The sequence below is a fragment of the Lissotriton vulgaris genome, chromosome 10, assembly GCF_964263255.1.
Source record: "Lissotriton vulgaris chromosome 10, aLisVul1.2, whole genome shotgun sequence".
Classification (NCBI taxonomy): domain Eukaryota; kingdom Metazoa; phylum Chordata; class Amphibia; order Caudata; family Salamandridae; genus Lissotriton; species Lissotriton vulgaris.
In genome coordinates, this window is record NC_141698.1 from 814,600,424 (window position 1) to 814,617,664 (window position 17,241).

A 17,241-nucleotide genomic window follows, 5' to 3' on the forward strand; every position below is an offset into this window, starting at 1 on the left:
AGATGCAACGGGCCCAGAGTGCGGAGACAAAAATAACTTCTGCTTTCTTCAGAATAAAATCCAATTTGTATTCGCAGCGCTTCATCTGCCACTTTGTGTTTGGCATCTGGGCCTGATCAAACACTGCCTCACAACAGATGATGATGTCAGGAGTGCTAGGTGACACCGACCTCTTCATCTGCGATACCCACCTCCCTTCATTACTCACCAGCTGCGAGTTGATTAACCTAGTGGCCACTTCCTTGTGGCACGCCACCGTGCACAGATAGCAGAGCAGATTCAGCTTAGCTCGGGGCGCCCCTGTGGTCTTGTCAGTGGAGTCAATCAATGAAGAGGCCTGCTGCAGGAACACATTCCAGTCGGCTGCTTTCATGGAGGCCAGCTTCTCGGCTAAAAATATACAGCAGAAAAGCATGATGTAGATAGTAAAACATAAACAACCATTTTAGCAAAGTCACTGAACGCAAAATCACTGACCAATAGTTAAAAAAAGTCATTTTGACAGAATATTTCCATAGAACCACTTTAATCAATACATGCCTACATGCCTAAAAATCGGGAAATGTGTGAGATGAGATCCACACAGATATCTGGCCTAAGGGAGGGTCAAGCACCAGGCTGGCTTGTGATGGAAGATTGACCAGCCGTTCCCCAATACCCTGAGACCATGACCTCTGTGGTCTTCCTTGTCTCATCACACACTGCACATACACAGGGGATCCATTCCCTTACCCTGCACTTCCAGCACTGGGTAGTCTGGTGGTGGGAGAGATTTCCATAGGGATTGGCCATGCATATAGCACACACTTGTAAGCCTTGTCCATTCATTCATTCATTCGCTTTGTGGATGAACCAGTAAACAACCTCCACTATACCATCGCCGTGGTGGACTTTGCCCATCGCTCACTTAGGATGCCAAACTGCTTAGTCATGAGAGATGCTTCCAGTCTCAAAACTTGCAGTGCATTCATCTTGTAGGAAAGTACAGCAGGTCCCTGCGCTTGATGAAGCTGCCATCTTTTATGGATAGAGTAGACGTTGTGCTGGGAATTAACATTCTCACAGCAATGTCTACTAGAATGAATAAATTCAACAGTCACACAGCATGTATACCATTCAACAGCTCCACTTTGAATTAACGAAGTTAACAATACCTTCATTTTCCACTGCTGTGTGCAGAAGAACCCGAGCGGAACTGAGGAGGACTACGACGCAATGGGAGGCCATTTCTGGAGCGCAAGTCAGAGATGGCAGAGTCTTAGGCAGGCAGCATGAGGAGGCGCATGTCCAGTGTGATTAGAACAAATGGAACTTATCAGGGTCCATGGGCTGCTATTGGTGCATGGAGTAGGAGGCGACCCAACCTTAAAGGCTGTATTGGGAGTGGCCACACCACACGATACCATGAGAAAGCAGTATTGTTAAGGGGTCAAGACTCCAACAGTGAAAATGGTAGGCGGCAGCCAGATTACTGCAGTGAAAAAGGACAAGTTTGTGCAACAAGTTTGACTGGAGACTCCTGGAAAAACTCAGAAGTAATACTGAGTCAAGAGGGAAAAGAAATCCTGCCTGGCTTAAGCACTCAATGGGGGCTATGGGAGCTATTCAAGCACCTGCAGGGGAACTGTCCGCAGGCAACCCTCCTTGGACTCAAATGGTCTATATCGGAGTGCCTCGTAACAAATGTGGAAAGTAGTAGCCCATGGCTCCCTAGCTTCTCTTTACTGGCTAAGGGGATGAGTTCCGGGCAGGAGTTTCCCAAACTGACATTAGCTTCTCGTATGCAAGTAAAAGGAGGTTCCTGGATGAAACTAGAAACTTTCTTCTAGATCCTTGTGTGTGTTATCGGCAATGCCATCCATAAGTAATGGTAGTAAATGGCAGCTCCCTGATGTTACTTATCAGGTAGGGGGATACAATTTTATACTAGGTCAAACACAAAGGTTATTATCTCCAGACACATCAGAAAAAATATTTTGGCTGTCTTGCAAAAACACACTTTCTACTAGAGAGGGTTTTGATGCCTGCCTTCAGCTTAGAGGAGAAAACACCACAAAGATTATTGAGCTGCTGTCACTGGTTTGAGCAACTTGTGTTCCATCAATACTTGTCTCAAATATGAAGGTGGTTCAAGAGACCGATGGAGTTATGTCAAGGGCAGCGAAGGATGGAGTAATCTCATTACAGATATAGATACCCAGGTGGAGAGGGTCACTTTGATACACTGTTCATGTGCTCTCTCTCCCCATGCTCCTTCCATTAAGAGATCTCTTGTAGGCACTTCAACATAAACAAGAAGAAAGACTCCTACAGAAGGCCGCAAATATGCGCCATCACCAAAGAGAGCTGTGAGAAAAGTGTCCCAGTCTTTCTCGAGAAAGCCCATGAGACAAGTGGAAATCTACTCAATGGTTCTATTGGGATGAGTGCCCTAATCAGCCAGCGTTTGCATGGCAACTCTTGTAAAATCATGTTTTTGCTGATGCCAGCAGTTTGGAAGTTGATACTGTAAAGTTTTCCTAAGCGATTTGTCATATCAATATTTGTCCAGGGCTTACCTCGCACAGCGTGAGCCATGATTTCAAAAAGCGTATCGCTTGGCAGGCTCCACCAGCACTCACAATGTTTCTGGCTGACTTGATTTTTTGTGAGTTGAGCAGGCTAGACAATTCACGCTCCCCCACCACAAGTCGTGCCAGAAGTTTGGGGCAGTTAAAGACTACTCAAGGCTTGTAAACTGTTCAGTGGCCCATGCATTAGGAACCAACTAGGACAACCTTGCCGATCAGGTGAGGAAGGAACGCTTTCAATGCTAGGGGAATAGCTTGAAGCTCTGGGTAGTTGATGTTGAGACCCAGGTGTTTGGTGTCCCAGAGACCGTGTAGTGTGAGATCCTGCAAGTGTATATCCCATCCCATGAGTGATGAGTCTGTTGTGACAGTGATGTGAGTAACAGGGTTGCGGAAAGGCCGCCCTTGTAAGAGATTGTTGGTGTTCCACCACTGCAGAGGCTGACCAGTGCAGTGGTTTATCAACACTAGGGGCATGATTTAGATCTTGGCAGATGGGTTACTCCATCACAAAGGTGACTGATATCCCATCTGCTGAAACATAAATCCCACAGGATATAACAGGATTTACATTTCGGTGGACGGAATATCCACCACCGTTCTGATGGAGTAACCTGTCTGCCAAAATCTAAATCAGGCCCTAGATCTTCTAAGTGACCCTGTGATTGAGACCACTGTTGAGCTAGGCACTCCTGTAACGGATGCATCTGTAAACATGCATGAGGTACTATGGCAATACATGAGACCATCATACGTTAGAGATACATGACTATCCTCACTGTGAGTTGTTGTTTTGTTGGGAATTGGGGTATCAACCTTTGGATTCTTGCAGTATTGGGATAAGCTAATCCTACTTGTGTGTTTAGAATAGCCCCTGTGGTAGAACCGATTCAGAAAAGGGGGTGGTGATGAACAGAGTGTCTGAATTAAGCAGACCACTCTTACCCAGTCCAAAGATCAGGGCTTGATCCACCACCCCCTTTTCTGAATCATTTTTGTCCACCATAAGCGTGGAAGGGTATACTCAGATGTGAGTCCCTTGCTCATTGCACCATCAGGATTCAAGCAAGCCGGACAGAAGACGGCTAAAATGCCAGAAACCGGTCCCCGGTAGCTTGTTTCCTTCCCAGTATAAGAATTGGCTTGGTAGTTTGGTCTGCCCTGTTCCCATGATGCACTGGGCCAGGGTCAGACTAATTTGCATATAGCCAAGTTCTGAGCTGGGATGGTGCAGTGAGCTAAAAAACGGTGATGGATCAAGCCCTGATCCTTGGACTGGGTAAGAGTGGTCTGCTTAATTCAGACACTCTGTTCATCACCAACCCCTTTTCTGAATCACCTGTGGTAGAACCAGCAGAGATTGACGGTGAGACTTGGTGACATTGATGATGAACCCTAAACGATGGAGCAGATCTATTGTAACCAGAGTGTGTTGTTGACCCTGCTGAGGAGTGGTGGCTTTGATAAGTCAATCGTCCAGTTTTGGAAATAGGGAGACTTTCTGTCTGCGTAGTTGGACTGCTACCAACACTGGGACTTGGTGAATACCTGAGATGCAGTAGTCAACCCCGAAAAGAAGGACTTTGAACTGATAAGGCTTTACACACACCACAAACGTGAGTTATTTGCGATGGACTATGTATGTGAAAATAGGAGTCCTTTAGCTCTAGGGTAGTCAAAGTTACCTTATTGCAGAAGTGGGATCACGTCTTGTAAGTTGACCATAAGGAAGTGCTCGGACAGGATGTACTTGTTTAGGAGCTTGAGGTCTAGAATTGGCCGTAAAGATCAGTCCTTTTTTGGGTATTAAGAAGGATAGAGAATATACCCCTGAACTCTGATGATGCAGAGGGAAGGGTTCCATAGCTCCTTTGAGAAGAGGAGCTTGGACTTCCTGTTTGAGCAATGATTGATGTTCCGGTGATAGCCTGTGAGGTGAAATGCTGGGAGGTGTGGTAATGAGCTCCAGACAAAAGTCACATTGGATAATGTCCAACACCCAAAGATCTGATGTATCTGTTTGCCAAGGGGGTCAGAAATCTTGTAAGCGTCCCCAGAGGTGGTATATGGTTGGGGTTGAGATGAGGGAAGTCATTGCTTGGCGGTGGTTGTTGCTCCGCTTGGGGAAAACAGTATCACACAAAAAAGGAGAAAGGCATCTTGAGAACAAATCACTCTTCAATAACAGCATTCAATGGATATTAATGACACTAATCCTGAGATAATGAAAGTTTCATTACTTCAAACTTCCTATTGTCTAACGTAAATGAGACACATGTGTAACACGGAAGAAGCACCAATATCGACACCCTAGCTTCATCTGCGTTGGGTACTGTTTTATTCCGTCCCTTTACCTGCTCTTTTAACACCTTTTATTGCTTTCTGTATGACGTTTTTCTTCGTTATGTTTGTAACCTTCTATTCCTGTAAACCGACCTGCCTGCTGTATTATTTTTTGCAATTGTTCCACTGTCTAGATCGCTTTTTCTCCATACTCTCCTCTACTGTCTAGATCACTTTTGCTCCACACTCGCCTGCAACTCCAGCTTTTCTCTAGCCGGACATACACTCCCAGCCGTAACACCGTCCTGCATGTGACTTCCACAGACATGGGAATTCTGCTAAAGCTGAGCTCTTTGTGAATTTACTTTTTCTTTTCACTCCTACAACCCCGTGCCGGGAACACTAATCTTCGGTAAGGTTTGAATGGACGTTACGGTCTAGCTCTCCACCGTTATTTTGTTCTTAAGTGCTTCCGCTTTGCAAATCTATTTCCATTACCCAGGAAATCGAGATGTTTAGACCTCCCGCCGTTACCAAGGAGCATAGGTGAATAGGTGAGCCCTCTCCGAGCTCGCGTTTTCATGTCCTCATCAACCGCACAGAGTGGAGTTCTCTAACCCATTGCCGTTTTTACAGCTCTCCCACTTACGTACTTACACATCTGTTCGCTCGTGTTCTGTACACTACTGCAAAACTGGGAAGGACGTCCTTCACCCTTCCTGGCTGTCCGTTCAAACGGTTAACCCGTCCTTACCGGGTCGGGATTATCACCGGTATTACGGTGAGTGCCCATTACTTTTCCCATTAGAAGCACATCTTTACTGGAATCATTGACTCAACGGGGGGCTCCATTACATTGAACGCCTCTCTGCATTTCTTTTTTCTTTTCCTTAGACTTTCATGCTACAGTTTTTCTTCATCACAGGTAGATTTGGGGGTATTTTGTCTGTCTGTTGGCTATCGTACTCTACCGCATGACAATTCTTTAACCTCATTCATTTATGTTGGGCTTATTTTCAACACTTAATTTAGTACTGTTGCTCGGGGGCAATGTTTGACCATTATTATTTTCTGTTATGGATTACGGCCGACTGTGCTCTGTATCAAGGCATGTTTAGCGCGTTTTAGCTTGTTTTTGCTGATTTTCAGAATTTACCGCTTTGCACTTGAAACTTCTTGGCATGCTATATGGATTTTTGAAATGCTTTAGAGTCACCATGTACACAGGCACTCACTGTTGCACATCATGTCACCATGTTGAGATATATACTGCTAATACATTCCAGACTATTAGGCCCATATGTTATTGTGCCTTCCTTCTACGTAGTCACATATTCACTTTTCTGTTGTCACGAGACGCTTCTCCTTGTGTGCTGTGAAGTCACAGTTTTGTACTTTCAACACCATAGGGTAGCCAAGTGATTAGAAGCGTTTTCCATAATTCTCTGCCCAATTTTGTTTTTTTGTTTTATGCACCAGATTTTAGCTGTTTCTTGCTTTATACTATACCATATGCTTCGTGTCCTTCCGAGCCCTGAAGAGTCACAATTGTACCACTTTGTGACAAAACATGTGTCAGCTGGTTTTTTTGTTTCTGTAATGATCTGAATGGATATAAATAATCTTCATTAAGGTACTCCAGATGTCGACCTTCATCATTTCTGCATGAAAAGTTATTTAAATAGTGGTTTTTACACTAAAACCATCAATCTTAAAACGTGTGCACAGGACTTGTTTCTTGATTTTTTCTGGTATCTTGGTGGTACTAGTAGATACACAGCTTCCTGGAAAGGCAGCCATCTTTTTGGTGGTGGAGGAATCAGCTTCAAAGGTTTGGCAAGGATATGACTGGATTGAGGCAGGATGTTGATTTGCTTTTGTTTGGCATCCAGTTAATCTTGGAGTCTATGAAGAATGTGCTCCACATGCCTGCTGGAAATGGCCTTGAAATTCGGCTCAGAAGATTATGGGTCCGACCCAATATTTGTTACAGAAACAGGCCCTGCGCTGAAGGGGATCCAGTTGATGGTGATGGTTGGTAGGCATCGAGAGGCGAGCGGGTGCAGAGTGGTACTTTGGGACCAAAGTTCTTGAAGTCACACATGCCACAAACTTCTCTATTCTGTCCACTCCAAACATGGCAACCCATCTTCCGGCATGAAGAGCTCTGTAGCCCAAACCAGAGGCGTGGCTACCAAGGGGGCTACGCGGACCTGAACAAACGGACAACTGGCTTTTCCTTTCTGTCCCTAGTAACAGCCTTCCTACTTCCAAGTGTTGCTACTTGCCCTTTACAGAGGTCTTGAGCCCCTTTGAGCTCCTGTTTGGCAGCCCTGTTAGAGGACCTATCAGTATTTTCAGAGAGGGGTGAGAGAAAGCTCCTAAGAACCCCCAACAAGACAAAGTCACCTACATGTCAGCCCTCAGAACTTGGATGAAGTGCTTTAGGAAGGAAGCCACTGATAATCTTGAGACAAGCCAGGAGTTGATGAAGCAGTCATCAGAACAGAAGGTTACTCAAGCCGATTACCAACCTCGCCAAAAAGTGTACGTAATGGAGCCTGTGGAAACCGAGTCCTACTGGACAGTGTCTTGATTGGTCATGGAGAAAGAGTGAGGTCACCTATCCCGGTAGATCGCCAGTCAGTCACCCACACTATGGGAGATCTGAGTTAACAATGCTCATGGTGACAGGTGGTGGTGAGGAGGAGAAGAATGAACACCTCACAGACATAGGGTCTATCAGGGAACAGGAAGGATCAGTGAAGGGACTTGTCCTCTCCCCTATTCTGACAGCAGAGAAGCATGTTACCATGCAGTTCTTTCTTTTGTCCCTAACTCTTGGGCTCACCGATTGGTGCACCCATGATATTTACACAGATTACAGCAGGCCTCTCATAAACAAGATATATAGGGTGTCTGATAAGGTGGGGGCCAGTATCAAGAATGATGTTTTTCTCAGATGCCGGAGCTGGGGGTGATTGAGCCCTCTTGTGGTCCCTTATCGAGCCCAGTGGTTTTGATAAGAAAGCCCCCGGGCACCACATCAGAGCGGAGATTCTCCATCTACTACAGGGACCTCAACTCGGTCACCAAAACTGATGCTCACCACATTCCCAGAGCTAGTCAACTTGATGAAAGATTAGGGGTTGCCAAGTTCTTAGTACCCTTGACTTGACATTAGTGTATTAGCTGACTGTCCTAACTGAAGGGGGGGAAAGGAGAGGTCCACATTCTCCACCCCTAAAGAGCACCTCGAATTAGGAGTGATGCGCTTTGAGCTAAAGAACGACTGTGCTAATTTCCAGAGGTTGATCCTAGGTGGGCTGGAAAATCTCTGTGCAGCCTATCTGGATGGTATTGCTGTCTTCCGCTCTATTTTAGATGACTACCTGTACAATCTCAAGGATGTGCTTCAGGCCCTGCAGCAGGCAGGCTTGACTAAGAAGGCCAGTAAGTGCCAGATAGAGCAGGGCTTTATGGCGTACGTGGGCCACAGAGTTGGTGGAAGCTATGCAGAACCTCTACAGCCCAAGACACAGACCAATATGGCTAGGGAGCCTTCTTAGACCCAGACTGAGGTGACAGCTTTCTTAGGCATCATTGGATACTTCAGGAGATTTGTCAAGGGGTATAGCACCACTATTGCCCCCTTGACTGACTTGACTTTCAAGAAGCAGGCAAAGAAGGTGATTTGGAAAGAAGTAAGCCAAAAAGCGTGTGATACCCTGAAGGAAGCCATGTGTGGATATTGATCTTTTTTTTTCAAACACATTTTATTGGCTGTATATGGTATCATCTGGGCAGCAGCCCTGCATGCACAGTTTGAAATAAAAGATAAAGCAAGAGTAGAGCATTGGTATACAAAATTAATCACAATTTGCATATATACCAACAACTTTGCGCCGGCAATCCTGCACTCCATGGATGTGAGTGTGTATGTTTGAGTGCCCCCCTCGGGTTGACATTGATAGTTTGATATTGATTGTCTATAAAGCGTTCGATTGCCCTAGGGCATCTTGGCGCTAGAGTCCATTACTGATGTCAGAAAACAGGCCTGTATAGATAATAGAAGAGGATGTGCTAGAGGGGCACAGCCCATGAGAAGAGCTAGGTGTTAAATTGTTTCCTGAAATGCAGATGAGTGGGATGGGCTTTAAGGTGCAAAGGCACATTTATACACAGTTTAATGGTGGCAAAAGAAAGACTTCTTCCTCCCCATGATGCTTTCCCAATTTATGGCATTACCATTGATTTAGAGGAAGCAGAATGAAGGGATCTTCTGGAGATTTACCAGCAGAATTTGTTTCTCAAATAGCATGGGTCAGAATCGTAAAGGGCTTTGTGTGACAACAGAGCTCTTTAAAGGCTACTCTTTTTCTGACTGGAATACAATGTAGCACCTCAGTTTAGTAGACTGATGTAAATTTTGGGATGTTCATGAGAAGGTGGGCTGCCACATTTTGAATTATTTGCAATGTATTCATCTGCCATTTTTGTATGCCCATATAAAAGGCATTACAGAAGTCAATCCTGGAGAGAAATAATTCAGTGATTACTGTTTTCTTTTAATCAAGTGGGGTTAACAGGAGAATCTTTTTCAGTGTTCTTAAAAGGTAAAAACAGGATGACTTAATTTGATTTATCTGCTCTGAGAACGTGAAATTTCTATAAAAATCACCCCCAGATTTCTGACTTTGGTGAATCGAAGTGGAAGAGGGCCAAGCTCTTGCCGCCACCATGAAAGATTCCAAAAAGTGGTTTCTTTTCCAAAACAAATGACCTTTGTCTTCTCAGAGTTTAGTTTGAGACAATTGTCTCCCATCCAGTCTACCATTTCTTGCGTACACTTACTAAAATGTTTGTCAACCTCGGTGGGATCACCTGAGATCGAGCATATAATCTGTGTATCATCCGCCTAAGAAACAGTAAAAAAGCCAAAGTATCTGATCTGAGTGTTCAGCACCAGTACTTAAAGATACCTGGCATTAGTAAGGCATTCCTTGTGCAGACAGATGCTTCAAACATGGTATTGGGCTGTTTTTGTAACAGGTAAGTGATAAAAACCTGGACCAACCTGTAGCCTTCATTGACATGTGGGTACTAACCAGGAAACAAAGGTGAAGTGCAATTTATAGGGAAGCATTTGCAGATGTATGGGCTCTGCAGAAACCGATACCATACCTGTTTGGGACTCATTTCCAATTTTAAACAGACCATATGCCCCCTCAGATGGCTGATGCACATGTGGGGTGAGAATCACAAACTGTTGAGTTGGTCTATTTCCCTACAGGGTATGGACTTTACGGTGGAAAATCGCCCTAGAAATGACCACGCCAGTGATGATTGTCTTTCCAGGTTTTTCAGGCTTAGAGACGAGACCTCCCATGATGTTGGATAGGCCCCCGCCTTCTGCTGGGGGGACCATGTTAGAAATTCTATCTTTTGCATGGTGTAACCCCAAATCTTTGCCTTGACTCTTTTTGCTAGTTGTAGAACTCTGTGCACTTTACCCTAGCTAACTGGTGGTAACGTGCTTGCAAACCCCCTGTCAGCATGATGAAATTGATATACCACTAATAGGCATATTTAACTTACTTATATATCCCTAGGTTATGGTACAAGAGGGTACCCAAGCCTGTAAGTTGAATATCACAAGTGGACTACAGCACCAATTGTGCCATCCACTACAGCAGCAGTTTAGACATAACTGCAGACCTACTGTGTGTAGCCTGACTGAGTAGGTTAAAACTGCAAATTCGAACAGTGAAAATAATCCCTTTTGACAGACCTAAACCTACCTTTTTAATATTAATAAGTCGCCCCTAAGTAGGTCTTACTGCCCATAAGCCAGGGTGCATGGTACCTAAAAGTAGGACATGCAAAAGTTTAATGTTAATCATGTACTTACAGTGAATAGGTCCTAAAAGCTATTTTCACTTTAGTAGGGTAGCTGCTCCATAGATAAGCACTGGAATACAATATTACATGTAATATTTTTATTTCTGGCTAGGAAGAAGTATGAATTTTACTCTTGGAATTTAAAATATTTCTTACAGAACCAATTCACTGGGGAATTTTGATTTGTGATAAATATTTTGGGGAAAGGAACATCTAGAACATTACTTTTTCCCTGCCTAAAGTCCATGAATGCTCCTTTGAATGAGCCAAACTATCACTTCACATCTGAATAGCTCCCTTGGTGAAGTGTGAACATGCTACGAGAGCTGGGTCAAAGGCGTTGGGTGGGGGTCTGTTCCTCTTGCAGGAGGACTATCTGGGCTTTGACCAGGTACATAATTAACTTCCAAGAGGCCTCTCCTGTCACAGGGAAATGTTAGCTGACACCTGGGATGGCCTTTTAGTCAGTTAGGCTCCAATCTCAGTAGGAAAGAAAATGCCCCAAGAACTGGCTTAGAGTGACCACAGACGAGGTGTTGCTCATTTCCCTGGCCACAACCTCATGGGTGGGCACATAAGCTCTGAAAAAGGGATAAGGGGTTCACCATCATGGATTTAGACAGATAGGGACACTAAGATTTTTTGCAGTAGGACACACGGGAAGTACTTCAAAAGTGGTATGGTTGCCCCTGGATACTTTTTACCCCATTCGTTACAGAGAGGCCATGTATACCATCACCCACATTCTGGTACCCGCCATAAAAGTGGCATTCTCAGGCCCCTTCACAGAATACTATCTTTACTTGTGGAAGAGCAAATGATTGGTCTGTAACCTAATAGCCTAGAAGACAGGGTCTGCCCTTCCTTTCATATCCAGCGACTCCAAGGGTCCTAAGGTTGACCTCCTGTTTAATCTGCAGGGACTCAACAAGCAGCAAGAGGCCTTTTCTGCATGTGCCCAGCAGACCAGTTCCAACTGGACCTGCCCTGGACCCTGCTGCTGGCATGAGTTTTGACCCACGAGTGCTGTCCCCAAGGTCTTGGAATCTTGGTTGGTGCTAAAGTGTTCTTCTATCATCTCCTGAAACCAAGGACCTAGAAACATTTTAGCTTCAAGAACCTTCAAAGGCCCGGGACCAACCTGCCAAGCTAAACCAATGAAGGTGAGTTGCCGCTTGGACAAAGATTCAGGTTTCCCCAGCTCTGAGGTGTTCTGCAGCAACAAATCAGATTCAGCAGGACCTCGCGGAGAAGGCATCAAGCCTCACAAGCCCTCTTTGGCTACAGCCTGCAGCCTTGCTCCACTGGAAGAATCTGAGCTCCCAAAAAGTGACTATGTCCGAAGGTAGAAATCTTCACCAGGTGAAGGGGGGAAAAGTATCCTGCTGGCTAAGAACCTTCCTTTCCCATCAAAAGTCAACAACTTCATCAATGCCTAGGCCAGCAGCAATCTGACAATATGGAGCACCTTCAGCCACACCCTTCTGCTTTGCCTAGGATTTTTGACTTCTGATCCAGAGGCTAAGTCCAGAAATAAAACTCTGACTGGGTCATCCTGGTTCCTTTATCTGCTCCACACTCCAATGCAGTGTGCCTTACTTGTGCTTATGTACCGATCAAGCACAATCAGATAGCCACAATTGGGGCTAATCGCTTTTTTGTGCTATTTTCATTTTAAATTCTAAAAATATATAACTCTGGTTTCTTTCCTTGAATCTTTGCCATTTTGGTGTAATTTTATTTGTTAAAACATACTCTATGTTTCTAAATTAGTTTTTTTTAATTATGTTGTGTTCTGACTTAATTAATTATTTGGTATTGCATACATTATTTACATATTGCTTCTAAGTTAAGCCTGTCTGCTCTGTGCAATAGTACCAGGGGAGTGAGCTCTGGTTAATTCAGTGACTTTAAAGCTTCACCATGACAAGGGCTGTGGTTATTACTTGAGGTGGGTGCTCGACCCCCTCAACTAATACCCCAACTTCTTACAGCAACTCACACAAGAAACACCATTATGGCACTGGACATTGTTACATCACCTTACTCAAATGATAGAATTCAAAATGATTAAAAGGAAAATAGGAAGAAGGGATTGGCTACCTTGCAAGAAAAAAAAAAAATCAAGTTGTATAAACATTTACAACTCCAACATGAAGTGGGGGGGCTTGTAAATACACTGCCAGAATAGTCTTTAGAATCTTATAAAACTCGGAATATGGCCCACTAGAGATCAGGATATTCATAAGACTTCTGGGATGATGTATCATCGCAAAAAGGAATCAAACGTTAGTGTGCAATAACCCAGATCTTTTTCAAGTCTTGACAGTCTAATGGGAGGTCAATGTGGGTCCACTAAATGTAGCAGAGTAGGGAGAGACAGTGATCGCCCCTAGGCTACACGCCATCTATACTGGACTGTGACTGATCAAACTTTATAATCTTCATTTACTATAGCCCAATCAGATTTTTTAAGGAGGACAAGGAACCTACCTTAATTGTAATAGATGCCAGTAAACCAAAGACATCTTTTATCCATATGATGTGGGAATGTTGAATAATATGATATAGGAACATTAATAATCCAACAATGACTGAACATCCCCATAGATTTATTTTCCAAGCTTATCCTCTATAAGAATAGGTTGGATGAAGGGTAGAGGGGGGCGCTTTGTGTGGATAGGATATCTAATAGCTAAGAAAGATAGCACAATATTGGAGGTCTGACATAGGCCCACCTACAAAATGGCTGAGAGGAATGGACAGATGTTTATGCGTTAAGGCAGGTAGTTGCAGCTCACAAGCATTAAAATATCTGGGATCACTTTCAAACATGTAGTTCCCGAGTAAGACTCAAAGTAAGGTCAAAGCTGTTGATTTAGCAACAAGGTCCATTGATATGTATGTCCTGGCAGTATGCAATATTTTACAGATGTGTCCATACCTCATATGATACAAACAACAAATGAACCTATGGTGGGAAAATTAGACAGCTGTAACCTTTTCTAATAGAAGAAAGGAGTAAACTTCCAGTAACTCCTCGTAGATCAAAAGCCAACATCATAAAGGTAATAGAAAAAGACTTAAAGAATAACTGCAAAAAGTGTTAAGGACATTTGAATGACACTTGAACTTCTCCCCAAATTAAAGATGGTATGAGTCAGGTGCTTAATAGACGGGAGTAATAGATCAATAGCACATCCTTCATTGAAAAGGCCATAGGATAGCACCGATATCAGGGCTAAGGGGGAAGTCCCTTGAATTGCAAGCTTTTTAATCCCATGTTTAAATGTCCAATATTGCAAAACTCAGAGAATAATTAATATGTATATTTGGGAGATGAGATTCTTTTCACTTATCTGTCCTTTTCATCACAGTCCATTGTGACTTCTAGTGCGGGCACTAAGGCTTCGGACCCTCTACAGAGTTTATCATAATTCCGACTGCTAACTGCAGAGAACACTTTTAAACAATGAAATCCCCTAAATCGGCTCTCAAACAATCCTTGTCCTGCCCAAGAGAATCTTGGAATTGACAGCAGTCAGTGTTGCACTGGTGCTGTGCGCAACTTGACAAACTCTTCATTCGATGCAGGTGCCTTCCCTCTCTGACTGGAATAAATCCATGCACTTTTGAAGAAGCCCTCTCTAGACAACTGTTTAAAGGAACTAACATCCCTTTTCTTTGATGCCTTTCTGCTCCAAAGGTGCTGATGAAGAGGTGAATGCCAGCTGATTTTCTGGATTTCATTTACTGCTCAACTGCACAAGCATTGTTTGGGGAACAGCATGGAACGGAGGAGGTGCAAGTAACACTGAAAAATGTACCTTGTTTAACTCTAAACAAAGAACACGTGGCAGCTCTGGCTCTCTGGGACCTACTGGCAGCCTCTGACACCTTGTGTCATGCAACACTGGAGTAAAGCCGAGGTGACGCTGGACTTAGTGGTAAGTGCTCTGTCATTGATCCTCTGCTTTTTTTTTATTTTTATAAATCGGTTTATTGGTTTTTGAAAACATAAAAACCAGGAAAATGAATTTAACATACAATAACAATAGAGCTGCATTGAGACCAGTCTTGCGATACCCAAATAGTCAGACGGGGAAAAGTATACACCAAAAAGAACAACCCATGAGGAGAAGAGATTCAGAGTAAGACATCCAGTCTCCCCATATCCTATAACATTTCTCCTGGTAACCCCTGGATTATAAACGTATTACTCTGCCATAGCGGCAAAGTCCATCTCCCTTGTCCATTCTAGAAAGGGCAGAGCATGTTGCGATAGCCATGGATTAACAATGCATCTTTTCACAATAATGAAGCCCACTCCCACCAGCAACCGGGAGCTGCAGCTCCCCTCCCCACTCCCCGTGTCCAGCAGGCCTGAGAGAATCAGTTTCAGATCGAATGGAACTGTTCTGTGTATGACGTGAAAAAAGGTAGTGCAAGTGCGTGACCAGTATGTTTGGATATTAGAGAAGTCCCAAATAATATGGACTAAAGAACCTATTGATGTTGGCACTGCCAACACTGCAGTGATGTCCTACCCCCCATGCCATGTAACCACAAGGGGCTGTAATATAGGCAGTGTAGATATTTTAGATGGCTGAGTCGGAGCCTCATCAATATCGCAAGGGATGTAGGGGGAACATTTTGCCTCAACCCAGTCATTGTTGTCCAAAGGGCCCAGGTCTCCCTCGCAGCGCTTCCTTAGGGCAGTCATGGGATCCGGAGCGTTATTCACCAATGAGCCATAAGGGCGGGACACGCCCTTCTAAACAAGGTGTGAATCATGCAAAAGTGCCTCTATGGGATTAAATTGGGAAAGGGACTTTAAGGGATATAGGGAGGCATCAAGGGCATGTTGTGACAGCAGGAAGCAATACAATTGTGACTTATGCATTGTGAAGGTGGTGACGAGGTGTTGAAACACACACATGGCTGCGCCCTGCCATACTTCCCCCAGCGTCGTTATAACAATAGAGTCCCATGCCTTGACGCCCTCCAGAGTGGCAGAGTAGGGTAGCTAGGGTCTGGCCCAAAGTGGAGTCACTGCCGTCAGGGCCCCATGCCATCCAATCCACCTCAGAGATTGGTGCCAGGAAAGAAGCGAAGCTGGGGGAGAGTCAATGAAATAGCGTGGACATAGAGTACATTAAAGTAAACGCAGAGTTCCAATTCCATGAGTTACGCCACAATGGCGGGATCACGGTGGTCAGCAAAGAACCACTCGTGATAGGGAGAAGGAGGCAGCCCAATAATAGAAGTGAAGATCAGAGAACCCCAAACCGCCCTTGTAGGGGTGTAGCATACATTTATGGCAGGAGATATGCTGCAGGCCCCCAGCCCAAATGAACCGTGTCACTTCGACTGGTAGAGTGTGAAAGAAATAAGAGGGAATGGGGAGGGTAGTTCTGCAGGGTGTACAGGAATCTCGGCAATGAGATAATTTTGAATAATGCACCCCCTGCCGGCCATGTTAATGGGGAATGATGACCATTGGCTATGCCCCTCAAGGCTGTAGTAACAACAGGCGTTATGTTTTGGTCTCATGCTTCTTGCTGTGAGAAGGCGCTATGCATCTCCGTGTAGCAGAAATGTTCCATGGACCACTGAAACGGGGTTATAGCCTGCATGTTGTCGTGGGGGCCCCAGAGGGGGATAGAAGTAGATTTGGACCAGTTCACTATGATGCCTGAAGCATCAGAATAAACCTGTAGCGTATGTAAGAGATAGGGAAAGAGGTCTCAGGGTTGCTCACATAAACAAGCAAGTCATCAGCATAGAGTTAGACTCTGTCTTTACACCCATCAGGCCATCAAAAACCGCATAGTTGTGCATCCTGCCGGATCTATTCTGCTAAGGGTTTGATGGTGAGTGCAACTAAAAGGGGTGAGATGGGCAGCTCGGACGCGTTCCCAGACCAATGGGAATGGTAGGGGAGGTTACTTCATAGAGCCAAACTGTCGCCCAGGGGTTCGAGTACAGCGTTCGCACCCAGCTGCAAAAGATGAGACCAAAGTTCATCTGCTCCAAAAGGCAAAATAAATATCACCATCGAACCGAGTCGAAGGCCTTCTCAAAATCAATCGAGGCAAGGGCTCGACAATCCATCGTGCACTTGGAGAGGTAAATTGCATTAAGTACCCTACAAATATGGTGTTGAGTGCCACAACCTAGCACAAAGCCAATCTGGTCTTGGAGCACAAGGGATTTAACGATCCTCGGTTCCCAAGGCCTTTGGCCAGGATCTTAGTTTACATATTGAAAATGGAGATAGGCCTGTAAGACCCAAAATCACAGGGGTTTGGATTACAGATATATTGGCCCCAATAAGATCGTAATGGAGTTAGCCCACCCTCAGCGCCTCCTCGTACATTGTAAGTAAAGGAGTAGATAGCCGTGAGGTGCTCTTTTTATACACTTCTAATGAAAAGCCATTGGGGCCTGGTGCTTTCCCACTATGGCGTACCCCAAAGGCCGTCGC

General features: G+C 44.6%; 1 protein-coding gene across 1 annotated transcript in view; it reads right to left on the bottom strand.

The window, feature by feature from the left end:
• Nucleotides 1–17,241, bottom strand: part of ULK4 (unc-51 like kinase 4) — a 1,855,260-nt gene that overhangs the window by 1,533,759 nt on the left and 304,260 nt on the right. The window contains exon 15 of the mRNA XM_086941729.1: nt 209–390. Within this exon, the coding sequence (XP_086797855.1) occupies nt 209–390 (182 nt within the window). The remainder of the gene's footprint in view (nt 1–208; nt 391–17,241) is intronic.